Below are 15495 nucleotides of genomic sequence, written 5' to 3' on the forward strand. Positions count from 1 at the left end.
GAAACCGGACGGCAGGCGGGGGCTACGCATGCGCAGCACACGGAGCCGTAGGGGGCGCACTGAGGGGGTATTGGCTCGCTCAGCGCTCAGCGACTGTGCCGGGACAGCCACTGCGCATGCGCAGGGAGCCGTGGGGGGCCGGTGAGGATGCGATTGGCTAGAGCAGCGCCCAGTGACTGTGCCGGGGGCAGCTATTACGCATGCGCGGAGAGTCGTTGGAGACGCCTCAGTGAGGCAGCGATTGGTTCCCTAGTGACCATGTTGGGGTTGCGCATGCGCAGAGAGCTTTTGCGGGGCCAATGAGCACGCGATTGGCTGGCTCAGCCGTCGCTCAGCGCTCGGCCCTAGTGTTGGGCGCGCGGAGCGGGCGTGGCTTCCGCTTTCCTGGTCCCGCCTCTCTAACGCAGCCGGCGCGCGGGGCTCCTGACGCGCCTTTACGGAGCCGCTAGCAGCGCGGAGAGTGTGGGAGCGGCTGCCGCCGCAGGTCAGTGCCGGCCTCGGGGGGCGGCGGCGGCCCTGTCCGCCCTGAGGAGACCATGCCGAGCTCCCCCCCCACGCCGTACCGGGCGGGGGCCCACGCGGCGCCGCACGGGGGAGCGGCCGGGCGACCCTTCCCCGACTCCCTCCCCACCCCCAACCGTCTCACAGGGAACCTGCGGCCCGCGTGGCGCCCGGCCCGGAGCCCCGGCCTTATGGTTGGAAGGGGCCTTAAAGCCACGGGTTTGGTTTGCACGGGCAGGGACGCCTTCCGCTAGATTAGATTGCTTAAAGCCTCATCTAGCTTGGGCTTGAACACCACCAGCCATCCACAACTTCCCAGAGCAACCTGTGCCAGAGCCTCACTACCCTCATGAAGAATTTTTTTCTTACGTCTGATCTATATTTTCCCCTTCCAATTTAAAGCCATTCCCCGTTTTCCTATTACAACACGCCCTTGTAAAAAGCCTCTCTACAGCTTTCCCTTAGGCCCTTTCAGCACTGGAAGCTGCTCTGAGGTCTGCCCGAACCCTTCTCTTCTCCAGGCTGAAGAACTCTCAGCTTGTCTGTGTATACAAAGTGCTCCGGGCTCCTGATGATCATCATGTTTTGGGTGATGCGTAGGGGCCATTGTGGCTTATGGTGGTCTCTGCTCCCCAGATACAGTCAGGCTGAGGGCCCTGCTTCACCTTTGGCTCCAAGCCACCACCTGCACCTCCTCACCTACTTGTGTGGTGTTTGTGGGGGTTTTCCTCTTTTTTACTTTTTTTGTTTTGTTTTGTTCTTGGGAGATGCTGCTGAGCCCCTCAGGTCTCCTGCACAATCAGATGTGTAAAACCGCACACATACAAGCATGCAGGGAGCAGGAAGCTGTGCAGGTAGCATAAGGGATTCTCTGCTTTGCTTGGTATTAAAGCTTAGCCTGCTACTATAGCCTAGGAAGGCTGTGCCATGTGTAACGTGAAGGAAGATGCAAGATCATAGGACTCTGAGGAGTAACTGATACTGTAACAAATCTAGCTCATTTTTTTCTTGCTCTGTTTGACCACTGGTTGAGCCCTTGTGTTGAATCCATTCAGTTCTCCAGGTCAGCAAGATATTGTCTATTGCGTTAGTTTTCTTCTGGCTTCCTGGGTTTGCTGTTTCCCTGAGAAGCAGATGAATGTCACTTCTCATAATGGCACTAAGTTGTTAAGTGGGTTCAACTGTCAAACGTGTATCGTTACAAGTGACTCAGAATGAATAAGGAAGATCAACATGCTGAAAAGGGTGTTCAGCAGTGCACAGTTAAGGCACATTTTCATGAAATATATGTGGTTTAGTACTTTTCAACCGTGAAAGGTAGTTTCTTCTCTCATCGCTTGCGCTGGCATCCTCTCGCATCTGCTGGTTTACATGCTTATTGGATTTTGCCAGCTGGTTCAACTGATTGAACTTGGAAAACCTAATAAAAGGGGAAAGACCCAGAAGGTATTTTCCTGACTTTTAGCAGTGTAAATTGGTGCACAGGCAGGTCTTATGAGTGCCACAGCTGATATGGGAGAGGGCAGAGCCATGTGCTTGGGAGAAGAGACTTCTGGCAGCAGTAAGGGTTGATGGGAGCTTCCTTTCTACCTTTCACTTCCTTTGAAATACTGTTTGCAGCTCCCTTTCACACAGGATGCTTTAGGGAATTCTTCTAAACAAGGAACTGAATGAATTAAAGCTAACCTAGTGTCTTGTTACTTACAAGTGTAACCTAGTGTCTTGTTATATTTCTTTATTGCTTCAGTATGTCCTCTTGTTTGCTACACTCCAATGAACTAAAACTTTTCTGAACTTTTGTAAATCTTTGTCTTGCTTCTTTCTGGAATTCCTGAGAGTCAGACAACTGACATCATCTGTCATGATGAAGAGTGTGGTGGTCCAGGTCTCATTGAATCCAGAATATGCAGAACAATTACTGCTTTCTTCCAGTCAGAAACTTAACAAGGAATGCCAGGGTTAAGCCCACTGTGCTTGAGTGTAATCATGACTTCTTAGGCCTGACAGTTGTGAGAACCAGTCTTGCCTTTTTTCTTTAAAAATAAAGAAAAATCCAAACCATTACATTACATGAGTGGCAGTGCTAATAAGTCTCCAAAATGATGGATGTGCTTCTCTTGGTCTTTGTTCAAGTTGTAAGAATTTCTGATGTCTATGGTTAAAATGTTCCTGGCAGCTTCGTGTTACAATTGAGTCAGTTTAACAGCTTTGCCACCACCTGGGCAAAGCACTCTCTTCTGCATCCTTAGCCACACTTTCTTGTCTCTGCTTTGCATAGGCCCCAGTCTGGTAGCATCAGTGATTCAGTCTTGAACTTTTCCCCCTTGCCATCCTTCTAAAATACCCTGGTTTTTTTTGCGTGTTAGTTTTTCACTTTTTATGAGCTCGGTTCACCTTGTGGTTGTATGAATAGGTAACTGGCGAAATTAGTGTAGGATGGATGGGGACTGTGGCTGAAGACTGTGAAGGAAAAGAAAAGCTGCTTTTTCTTTGCAAAAAGGTTGTAATTTGTTTTAAGTTGTAACAGCTTACTTGTACCTTCACTATTTTAGCCACCAAGATTGGCTTTCTTTAAATAGTGTGCTCCGTTTTTGTCTACAGCTGCAACTGTGTTAACAGTGTGTTAATGCTAATGTGCATTTGAAGTACTTCTGAGTATTACATCTGTTTAAATACACTCATATAGGTAGTCTTTTAACTTATCGACATAATTGTTATATGAGGTTCAGATTATGATTGTGATTCAGAATTACATCCCAGGCCTGCATTGTTCAATTTCTGCCTTGCACAGTTAGTCCCTGCGGCCTTTCTGTGTGTGGTTTCATATATTTTCACTTGTGAAATTAGGTGAAAATGTCCTAATTTCAACCAGGCCCTTCAGCCTTTCTGTGCATGATTTTTCATCTTTAGTGAAGACTCCTTAATACCTGTGGCCCCTTGGTTTTACTTTGTGGAATGCCAACAAGAAGGTACGATTTGAGTGAAAGCAGAGTGGCTTTTTTTCCATTTGATACTTCAGGACAGGTCTTGCATTAAAAATACACAATTTCTCATCAAGATATACTAGAGGGGAAGGCTGAGCAGCACTGTTGCTGAAGTCTCCAGGGAAGAGAGTTCAGTAAACTTTTGATAAAATGCTGTAAGACTTTGGGGTTGCAGCTAATGTGGGATAAAGGCAGTTCGGGATAATAGGGACATGTTGCATGGATCATCTACTCCCTGCAGAGAAAGGCAAAAAAAAAAAGCAGACTTGAAAATGGAAGATTCTGTGCCATTTTCTGAAAATCATTAATAGCGTCTGATACATTATACAGACATTTTAGCATCTTGATGGCGTATTTACTACTGTACTGTTTCTGAAAGTACTTGGGAAGGTTCAGAATCATTCCTCTCAGCTTAACCTCATCATTGTATTGGAAGACAGAATTTTAAATTTTAGTAGACTGAGAGAGTACAAAACTAGGATCTGGTGTTTGCAAGTGTCTGCTGGAGTGCGACATAGTATGCACTGGCTCCCCGAAGCCTGTCCTGCTTGCCACGTCTCCATATAGGGGACTCCTCATAATCTGATTTTCATTTTTCTGAAAGAAACTTGTCAGTGGTGGAAACAAGTAATTTCTTTTGCCTTTTAAAAAAATCTCATGGCAGAAGCGTGCAGAAATGTTTTCCAGACAAACCAGCAAAGCCTAGTCTTGAAGATTTAGTGAAAAAGAGTACTAACAATTTAAATTAGGTTAAGGGAAAAATAGGATGCACCTCTCTAAGTGTTAATAGTATGTTCGATAGACCTAGGTTCCCAGCTAACACTGCCACTTCAACTTTTCCTGCAAAAAAGGTCTGGGCTATTGTAAAGGGTTTGTATACCCAAGTGAGTCTGAAGAGCAGTTTGCTTCCTTTTTCAAGATCCTGCTTTTAAAATGTTTACCTTGTCAAATATATGAATGATGAGAGGTAAAACTGAGGTAAAATTACTACTGAAAGCAATATGAGCAAGTTAAAGCAATGTGATATTCATTTGCAGTATTGGATAAAAATCAGATTAATTCACGTACGTTTTTGTAACTTGTAGTTATAGTTTCATCTACATTGTGGCTTCCAGGTATTATCTTTTTATCACTTTTTGTCCTTTGTCTCAGCTTTAGTCAGGAAAAGCAGGAAGAAAAACAGCTCCAACATCCTTAGTGTGATTCGTGTTTGAGTTTGCAGAAGAATTCTTGAAATCTTTGTACACAGAGAAGAAGAATGCAGTTGCTTTGATGTTGAGTCAGGAAAGTTCTGACCAGTGGAAATGTTTGCTTGGTTGAATTTCTGACTTTTTTTTGGTCTTTGATTCCATCATATGGAATGTTTTTTTGCGGTCACTTGCTCCTCTCTTGATTTTCTTTCTGACATCTCTAATTATACTCAAGACCTATGTCTCATGTGTTTTACTCAACCTGAGGTGTGATCTCCATTCTGCAGGCTTTACCTTGAGTTTCTTCACACAACAGGTCTGATTGTAATGTGTAACTGTAGATCTTTCTCCACAGCATTGTCTTTCATAGCCATGTCAGTATTTATTCTTAAATTTAGAGCAATTTTTTTTAAAAAACAAATGTATATTTATGGTTTCTATCCTACTGTGATAATATAGACAGATCTACTTTCCTCCTGTGCCCATAATAATGAATTGTATTCACATAATTCCTGAGAGCAATTCCTTGACATCTGTTACTTTTAATAAAGCCCATGTTTAAATTTTGAAATTTTTCTTTTGAGTGTTTCTGAATATCATCCTGTCCAGTGTGCTTTGTTCTTGGTGTTAAAAGGTGCTTACTGTGTGTCTTGGCCATTGTTTTTTATTTTGTTTTTCTTTTCCTTGACAATGTTCCTTGATGTTCAGCCATTATTGAGGTCAGTACAGACATTATTATGAAACATGCACATCCATTAAAACCTTTTTAAGAGATGTTATATTTCTTTGCACACATAATTAATTCAGGCTTGACTTGCTGCTTTGGTGGAAGGTGAAATCACAGCTCAAGGATGCAATGGTAAAGTCCCTTGCTTTTGAATTTTAAACTGATATTCTTGTGGCACTGGATTACAACCTGTGAGCTGAATCACTGTCTTAGAGCCATGTTGGAGACGGCGCATTCCTAAAATCTGAATTTCCACAAGCATAGTTAAGCCCAGAATTAAAGGGGGGAGAAAAGTCTCCTTATGGGATAAATCTGATCTTCTTGAATCTAACATTACACATCTAGAAGGAAATTTTGAAACAATAACCTCTGATTCTGAAACTTTTATAGAAGCTTGGTTTTGAAACTGCAGTCACCTCATGCAGCCATAAAGGCCCCTGGACTACTCAGTGGATATCAGAACAGCTCCATCTTCTGACCTTTTGCTGTTCAAAGCTTTCCACTGCTGCTTTGCTGAAAATCTCAAAGCCAACAACTGGGCCAAAAAACCAGCTTTCACTAGCTCTTCTTTTTCTCTGTTAAAATATTAGTGCAGGAACACAACTGTCAAGTTGCTTGTAGCTACACACATCATCAGCTATCTGACTCAAGATGAAATGAAGCTCTCTGCAGCAACAGAAGCTGCCCTGTCATCTCTGAAACCACTGCTGGCCTGGACCAGCCTTCAGCATTCTTTATGCTGAACCTGATGAAAGGTAGTAAGGATTTGCAGCTCATATGCTGTAGCCTGGGATTCTTTGTGGGCCAGAAGTCAGCTTCTCCTAGGGAAACAATTTGTTAGACCCTTGCCTGGTGAGTTTGGGTGTATGCTTCCTCTTGCACCATCACTCTGTCACGTAGCTGACATGAGAACATGATTATCAAGAATTATGGTGTAAAGTACGTCCTTCATCCAACCACACAGATTTTGTTTGAGCTCTTGCTGTTGATCAGTTTGACATTAGGCCTCAGCGTGATATAAAAACTGAGGCTTGCTGAACATGTGGCCATGCTCATTTTTATAGCTGTTATTTGTGTTCAGCACTATTGGCTTTCATGTAGCAAAACTTGACAGGTGTTCTTTGATGGCCTTATTTCTTTTTTTTTTTTTCTTTTTCTTTCTTAAAGCTGACACTAGGCAGTTTGTTCTCTCACCCAGTGGCTGTCTTCTGCAGAATTTAGAATCTAATTGGTGTTGCGTAACTTTTTGAAGTGGAGATTAGTGGGGGAAGAATGGTTTGTGGTGTTTTCAGAATGCTTGTATTTCCACACATCCACACCTGGAAGAAAACCAATATTACACTCAAGGTGCCTATTGTTACCTGAGGACATAAATGATTTGGACATCACAAAAAATTTCCAGGAAAGGAGAAAAAATAATTGTGTAAAATGTCCTATTCCCATTCGATGAGAAAAATATTTTTTTTAGGGATTGACACTAAGAAGTATTATTCAATCTCTTAACTATTGCTGAAAACCAAGGGAAAAGCATGTATTCTTATTTATTGGTCCTTTGGAGGTCTCAATTTAAGCTGTTTGAGTACATTATTCGGGGAATTGTACCTTAATCCTGTTTTGAAAGTGACTCTGGAAGTCTGCAACTGCCTTATTGATAAGATTCTTGCAGAGAAGATGCTTTCCATCAGCTCTCAGATGAAGCATCCAGTGTGAGATGTGCTTATTTAAAAACACTTTTCTTCTTTTTTTTGCTACAGCTGGTGTTCTGAAGGTCACTGTGCCCACTGCAAGTTGTGTCACAATGTTCTTCAAGGAATTTTTAGGGGACAGTGGATTGGTGAGGAGGGAAGGGTTTTTTGTTTTGTTTGAGATCAGTACTTGAAACCCTTTTGACTTACAAAAAATTGACTTTTAAAATCGCTTCTGGGATCGAGGTTTTATTTAAAATTGGTCTTTACGTTAATGTTATTCGGTGCTGAAACTCTGAATAAGATTTAACAATTTGAATAAATATAGCCTTCTGGACAGCTTCTGCATTGTTATTGTTTTGTGGTATCAGTATGTTGCTGACAGGTTCATTCAAAAGCAAGATTTATCTTTAAGGGACCAAAAAACTGTAAAAATAACAACAGAGTGAAATTGATTTTCAAGGACAATGTTCTATGACGATATTCAGATTGGGTGTGACCTAGAGATTCAAAAATACTGTATGTCTAACTCATGGGGCATCTTTTATTGCTAACGCTTTTACCTTTAACGCAAAGCTCTATAAAACTGTCATTTTTGTGAGATAAATCATTATGTGTCTGGCATGCAAAAGAAGCTAACTGGCTGTAGAAGAACTTGTTTCGTGGCTAACTCATGCTGTGATAAACATATGTTAATTTAATTTCCTTGAAGGGAAGCTGAAGCTGGGCATCTAGGCATTGTTCTCTGTTAGCTATTCTCTGCCTGCACACCAGCAGGCAACAAATGTTATTCAGCTCATTTCAGTTTGAGCACCGTGAATACCATTGGGCCCTCAGAGCAGAAAGAAAGCTCAAACAGAGAAACATTTTTTAAAAAAGAATTAAGGTGTTTTTTTCCTTACCCAAAAGGCAGTATAGATAGGACAATGTCAATTTGTTTACTGTTAAGCTCCGCAGTCCACAGCCTAATTGCTTTGCAGTTGTACTGGCCGTAACTTTTGAGAGGAGTATACTTCCTCAGTTGCAGAAAAGGGTAGGGGTTGGGAAAAAGTAAAGGGTAATGTTGTTTATAGTCTAAGGGCAGTGTTCTTCATACAGCAACAGCAACAAAAAATATCCAAGCATACCACTGTGATGAAAGATCACAGATTTTTGAGTAGTCTTAGCTGATGTGAATCATGAGCTGCTTGGTTACATGTAGAGTTTGGGTATTTTGGGGGGATGTCTCGGTGTGGGGAGTCCAGAAAAGTTCTGTAACGGTGTTTGCCAAAAAGGATATGACAAGTTTTATGATGGTGATAAAGAAAATAGGATACCCATTCAGATTTTTCCTTTTGCTGTCACTTTCCTCTTTCCTTTATTTGACACTTGAATGCTGGGGAGGTACATATATAGTGTGTGAAACATCTAATCAAAATGAAAATTGAGATTAGCAGTTTTACTATTTATGGTATTTGTTCACAAATAAAAATTGCTTAGCAATGACAAACAGAAATTAAGGAATGGGGTTTTTCTTCAGCTGAAGGAACCTGGTTATTCATATCCTAAACTAGGGTAGAAGTCTCATATTGAAAAAGAGTATTCAAAATTTTATTTGAAGTTAACTGGAAGTATGACCTCTGAATGGGTATTTCAAAAGCACCTGTAATACTTCATGCTTATCCGGAACCTTTCATGCATGGAAATCCAAGTGCATTGGATTCAAATGAAGTGAAAAATACAGTATTTCTTTAGAAATTATTGTCTTGTCTCAGACAACATGGTTAGTTGTGCTGAGTAACGGAAGGGATACTTCATGGAATACGTTTTTTGTCTTTTCATGTTTGCTAAGTTTGATTGTTACTTCATTTATCATGCTATATTATCTATGGGCTTCTGAGGCCTGAATGTGAGACACTTTCTGAAGGATCAGCCTTTTGGAAGGGCCTATTTGCTCATGTAAGATCAAGGCTGAAGCAGTCTTTGATGTAGGAGTTGGTAGTGTTTACAGTTTTCATGCTGCAGACGGTTGACTAAGGTCTGTTTATCAGAAAGTAAGGAAAAAGTCTATCTGTTCTCATTGTGCAGCTTGGAGCGCTTGCTTGAACACGTATCAGGCTGCACTAGCAAGCTGTCCTCATGTAATATCTCTGCCCAGTGATGTCTGAGGAATAGAAGCAGGCAGAGCTACTTACAATGTGAGCAAATGACACCAAGTAGGGCTATTAAGACTACTCCGCTCTTGGGCTGTTTTAGGACCTTTCTTCCTATGGCCTTTTTCTCCCTCTCCCAAGATACAAGTCTCAGCTGATCGTGAAGCTGTCTACTGGAGCTCAGCTTCAAGACAGCTTTCTTATTCCAGCTCTGTTGGCTGTAACTGAGTAGACATGAAGTCTCGTACCAATTTCTTGTGCGTTTTTTAAGTTTTCCATCTTTTTATTTTGAATGAGAGATACCATTTCCTAATTCTGCTTCTGTAGCATTGGCATTACTAACACCTAAGTAGACAGTATAGGGCTTGGGAAAGAGAAATGGGAAACACTCCATACTTTTCTTAGCTCTGACATAAATAAAAACTTCTGAAGTAAGAAGATAGCTAAGAATCCATCTGCCTTTTTTCATTGCAGTATACATGAAGTTCAAGATTTGAATCTGCTATGACTGACCCAGACGTCCTCACTGAAGTCCCAGCAGCTCTCAAACGCCTTGCTAAATATGTGGTGCGTGGCTTTTATGGCATTGAACATGCTTTGGCTCTGGACATTCTCATCAGAAACCCCTGCGTGAAGGAAGAGGACATGCTAGAGCTCCTTAAGTTTGATAGGAAGCAATTGCGGGCTGTCCTCAACACCCTCAAGGGTGACAAGTTCATCAAATGCAGAATGCGGGTAGAGACAGCTCCAGATGGCAAAACCACTCGTCATAACTACTACTTCATCAACTACCACCTTCTGGTTAATGTGGTGAAGTACAAGCTAGACCACATGAGGAGGAGGATTGAGACGGATGAGAGAGACTCCACCAATCGCGCCTCTTTTAAATGCCCCATTTGCTTCAGTACTTTCACAGACTTGGAGGCCAACCAGCTGTTTGACCCCAGAACAGGTAAGACTACAAGTAACAGAAATGCTCTTGCTCTCTTCTTTGTCTGTCAGTGCTGGACTTCAAGGAAACAGAGTCATAGGAAAATTCCCTAGTTCGACTTGAGCTAGAGGGCACTCTGTTTCTGCAGGTGGTAAATGTTTGAGCAAAATACAAAAATAATTGATGCAGACTTATACGGTCTGTTCAGGCAAATAGCAATGTTGGCAAAATGCTTGAGTGGCAAGCAGTAAAGAAACAGAGGGCTTATCACAATCAGATTCAAGGGTGATAAGGCAGTCTGTCCTTGTTGGAAGCTGACAGTTTTTCAGTATAATCTGCTCTTGCCTGTGAACTGTGTGACTTACTGGTGGTTTGCAGAGAAGGCATATGTATAGGTGACTTTGGTATGCAAAAAATTCTTCATTTAGAGATGATCACACAAGGAGTGAGTTATGTTTAATTTTCTTCTAGCCAGTTCATTATACTGCACAACCTTGTTTCCCCAGTGTAAAGCAGTCTTGTGAAAGTTAAATTAATTACAGACTTGTCTGCGGTTGGGAGTAAACAGGATTCTTTCTCAAGTGTGTGTCTCAGTGGAGGTGCGTATCTGTCTCATGCATATGAAATAAGAATCTTTTCTGGGTGTCATTGTCTACAAGATGTCAGAGACTAATTCTGCAATGGAAATGGTATGCCCCTGGACAGTCCAGTTTGGATCGCAGCACAGAGTCAGTCCAAATACTTTGTGCCTCTGTGCCAGGAAAGAAAAGGAAGAATATCTGTACCTGTTTAGATCCTATTTTCCTAGCCTAATCTGTGATTATTTTCGAGGGAAGGCAGAAAGCATGGGTTGGCTGTTGGGCTTCCACCTTCTGAATTAGTTTCTTTACTTTTTAATTTTTCCTTTTGGATTCTTTGTCCTAATATTACTTTTCCACACAAATAAAAGAGGAAAAGTAGGGAGAGCTCTCAAACACTGGAGTGTGATGCTTTGTGTCAGTTATCATAGTGAGAAATTGTGAAAATTCAACTGTTTAGTGGTATTGAAGCTTGTAGTCTAAAGTTGCTGTTGTCTAATCCTCTCTGGAGATGGGCAAACACCCAATAGATGCTTAGCCTATCATTTTGCCTGTTTTCTGCCTCCAGAGGTCAAGAGCTGGGAAACTTGTCTTACTTGAACAACTGTGAAAATGATATTTAGTACTAGAGAAGCAGAATCCACTAAGTCAACTAATAGTTGTTGCTGTAATCCAGTGCAGCTCTCCCAAGTAGAAGCTGCTCCCTCATGGAGCGCCAAAACCAGCACTGCCAGCACAGATTTTCTGTACTCATCACTGAGTGCAGAAACTACACATGCTTCCTACAGTAGTCATCATCTGTGGCAGCTACAGTTGTAAGTATCGGGCTGAAAGGGAGTAGTGCTTTTGCAGTTTGCTTCAGTAAGGAGAGAGTAGAAAACTTGTGCAGAGAACAGACATAGTGGGAAAGGTGAGACTCTCATCCCAAGGGGACCAGTAAGACTTTGCGGGTGAATCCTCCAAGCCTCTGTGGGCAATGAGTTCCAAGAGCAAAGAACTGACTGTCGAGGAGGTGCAGAAGACTATAATGCCAGGATTTGGCTTTGACAGCCAGGCCTGTGCTCCAGGAACTGATGAGGTCAACCAAAGGTTTGTCTGCAGTACAGGCACTGTCTGTCTCCACAATGCAAAATCATTCGCTGGCACATGGAGTGTTTTGCAGTTTTTCTGATGGAAGGAAAGGTTCAGTGCTGTTTTCTTGGCAGATGGTTTCTGTCAGTATTAATGCAAGTAACAAGGCAGCCAGTTCATTTACTTTCAATAAGAACATACCTGTTTAGAATCGATGTATATTTGGTTTCTCTATATATAACGTTTAAATCAATGATAGCTTCATCTAAATAATGCCTGATAATACTGTTATTTTTCAAGAGCTTTTACTTGGAATACCAGTTTAGATAGGGCTCTCCGCTTACTGTTCAAGTAATCCCAAACCATGGGATTACTGCTTGTTTCCATTCTGGGTAAATAAGCTGTTTTGTTTCTATCCTTTTTTTTCAGTTTAGAATGGCTGCTTTATACTATGGTGAATTGTGTTGTCTGTTTGTTTCCTGCTTCTCTGGAATACTGTATTAGAAAAGAACTGAGATGCCTTTGGGTCTCTCACAGAGGAAGTTTGTGAGGACAAAGCATATAGGGGAACAAGGTTTATGAGACTGTGAATAGCTATCTTTTTCGAAGGATGTCTTTAGCAGTTATCAGCACTATACACATAAACCTCTCGCGCACATTGAAGCTCATGACAGTGCAGCTGCTGAAAGGCAGCTGAAAGCCATGAGTTTCCATCAGGGTTGACCTGAGCTGCTCCTGGTCTGCAGCCATGTTGATAAAATATTGTGAATTAGAAGTCCTACGGGACCGCAGTCTGTTAGTCCATGGAGCAGGTAGAGCATGGAAGACATTCTCTGCGCTAGCCTAAACCAAGCTGCACGTAAATTGGAGAACTGTTTTTACAAGACATCGTGTTTCACTGTCTGCGCTTTGTCCTTGCCACTCAGAGATGAGGATGGTTCAGACATCCTGTGTTTTCTTCTGCTTCTCTTTCCTCTTCCCAAGGTACAGCTCCAATGCAAACTCTGAGCAATTGTTGTAGAATGAAAGTGATAGAAGAGGAGGTTATTGCTTTTGCCCTTCCTTATCAGCGATGGTGAGGAGGTTTTACAGAATCTCTCCATGACTGTAGCCATTTTATTGCACTTTGTGAATTAAGAGTGCTTGTGAAGCGCCTGTCCATAAGTTGGATATGTAGTGCTCTTTAATTTTTACTACTGCATCTGTGTCTGTCTCTCAGCTTTGGAAGAGATCTGTTTCTTACAGATTAGCAGCTGTCAAATAGAGGCTTTTTTAGCTTCGTAGTTTACTTCATTTGTAAGTATTTTTGAAATAAACTGAGGTGTTTAGTTTTTCATCAGAAGATACCATTATTAGTGTTTTTGGAAGGTGGAAATGTATCTGTTGAGAGAAGATAATTGATAGTAAGAAAAGGATGTTTGCAGGACACATGGATGTTCTTTGGTTGCTGTTCATCCAATTAAAATTTGGCAAAATATTTTTTAACAGAGTATCAAGTTTGCCACTAAGGTAATTTTAAATAGGGATTTTAAATGGGATAAGTGTTACTTTGTGAGTGTGATGTTTCTGTTTTAAGAAGTCTTATATGATTTTTTTTTTTCTCCATGCTTTTTTCTACCATTAAACATTTCAATCCATAAAAGCTCCAAGAAGTTACTATGCTGTTGAATGTTTAACAGGTGTTATCTGGTAACTGTAGGAAGTTTGAGGACAGGAGTTGTTTAATGTTAAAGAAAGTGTTAGATAGTGAAAGTCAAGGTGATGAAAAACTAGTTTGGGAGCTTCTTCAGCTCACGAAAGGGATCTTTTGAAAAGTGAAAAGAAAAAGTAAAGTACTCACATTGTGTTGGAGGAGTAACTTAGTTGTATAACCAGTGAATACCTGCTTGCTCTGCTCAGGTCATGAGTTTTAGCATCATCTGTTCTAAGTGAAGAGCTTGAATAGATCTCCAGATACCACCCTTCCTCCTTAATTGAAGTTTTTGCTATTGCCTCCAAAGAAGCAGTGTCAGTAACTTAGGGTTTTAGAGGCAAACAGCTTGGACACAGTGTGCTTTTATTTTGAAAAAGTTTCCTGTGGGAACTTGTAGCAACCCTAAGACCAACTTTCTCACTGGAGAGGTTGCAGATTTGCAGTTTGCCTGTTGACCTGTCAGTGCCTTTCATGGGGTGCAGGCTGGGTTGTTACAGGCTGAAGGTCAGACAGTTCTTGCCCACTTTTCTAAGTCTTTTGAGAAGAAAACCTGTATGAATGGAAAGTGTTGCATCTAGGTTGGCCTTTCAGATGGCGTGACTGAGAAGGGAAAAAGATTGTAATTTTCCTGGAAGATCCTAATATAAGCACTTGAAATACAGATCATTGCCTTTCACCTGTGCTTTCATCTGCTGTCTACCTGTGCTCTGATATTTCATCACTCTGTTCTGCATGGTAGCAGTCGCTGGCAGCAGCCATTGTGATGAAGCCTTGTGCAGATGGAAAGCTGCAGCCATTCCCTTAAACAATGTTAAGGGCTGTCTTGAAGCTGGGATGTACAAGGAAGAGTTTAATTGAATAACAGTGAAAAAACCCATATGTTAAATGCATACTGTGAATAACACTGCTGAAGTCTTGTCTATTCCCAGACGTGGGCTGACAGCAGACAGTGACATAAGGGACACTGGGTTTGCTGGCGTTTCCCCTAGAGCTAGGATATTACTTCATCAGGGTCTTACGCAGTTCTCTGGGAAGAATTCTTCTCTGTGATTTTAGATGTAGACACTACAGAAATTTCCTGTCTGTGGGCCAGTTTCTGAAACTGAAGAGTATTTAAACAACTCGATACCATCTTGTATATTGGATTTTAAAAAAAATCTCTTGTATATTGGATTTAAAAAAAAATTAAAAAATTTAATTTGAGAATTAAATATGCTCAAATCTGGTGGGAGGGTGGGGAGGGGAGGACAGGAGGAGCTGCATTGTCTCACCCAGTAGAGGGAGCTGTCTTCTTTTTTCTGTGTACGTGGGATTGGGTTGATTTGTTGAACGTCACAAAACTGGAAATTATGTTCATGAATATGTGTTCTGTAGTGTGATTAATTGGATCTGGTTGGGGAAGGTCTCTCTGATGTATCCTGTTCTCATACCCTAATACATATACCCTAATACCCTAATTTACATATTTGTACATCTAGTGTAGTGTTGAAGTTGATTTTCAGATTCAGGGTCAGTTTGAAAGAAAGTGTGTGACTAGAAACCGCAGAAGGGAGAGTGGTGTTGAGGTGAAGGAGTGATAGAAATGAGATCCCGCAGTGCATCACACTTATGTTACTCAGCCCTGGATTTCCTTTGGTATTCTAAATAGCAAACTCTATTAGGATACACACCAGAGCAGCAAGTGAATTTGATGTTATAAAGGAAATATAAGCCTAGATGAAGTAGTTTTTCCTGTGTTGTCTTCTACCTTTGCAATATAATTTTTATGCAGTCTTGCATTTCTTTCACCTCTGTTACTGTGACAAAAAAATCTTGATGTTAGTGTATTGTAGTCATAGTTGGTCTCTCTTATGTCAACCTATACATTAACTGTCCTCACCGTAACATTCAGATGGATAAGATGTAAATAACAGAGGAAAGAAAAAGACGGAAGATAATGGGTGACATGAATCAGGAAGATGATGCTGTTGAGATGTTCTTAATTGTGTTTGTAATCACTGGAG

At 41.4% G+C, this 15495-nt stretch overlaps 1 protein-coding gene across 3 annotated transcripts in view; it reads left to right on the forward strand.

Annotated features, from left to right (window-relative positions):
• GTF2E1 (general transcription factor IIE subunit 1) overlaps positions 1-15495 on the forward strand; it is a 55761-nt gene that overhangs the window by 436 nt on the left and 39830 nt on the right. The window contains exons 1-2 of one of the 3 annotated variants that reach the window (XM_054065831.1): positions 332-484; positions 9694-10171. In XM_054065831.1, the coding sequence (XP_053921806.1) occupies positions 9724-10171 (448 nt within the window). In that variant the 5' untranslated portion in view covers positions 332-484; positions 9694-9723. Of the gene's footprint in view, positions 1-331; positions 485-7213; positions 7237-9693; positions 10172-15495 lie in introns of those variants that run through there. The other 2 variants (XM_054065851.1, XM_054065841.1) reach the window with 2 other exon arrangements.

The sequence above is a fragment of the Cuculus canorus genome, chromosome 1 (genome assembly GCF_017976375.1).
Source record: "Cuculus canorus isolate bCucCan1 chromosome 1, bCucCan1.pri, whole genome shotgun sequence".
NCBI lineage: Eukaryota > Metazoa > Chordata > Aves > Cuculiformes > Cuculidae > Cuculus > Cuculus canorus.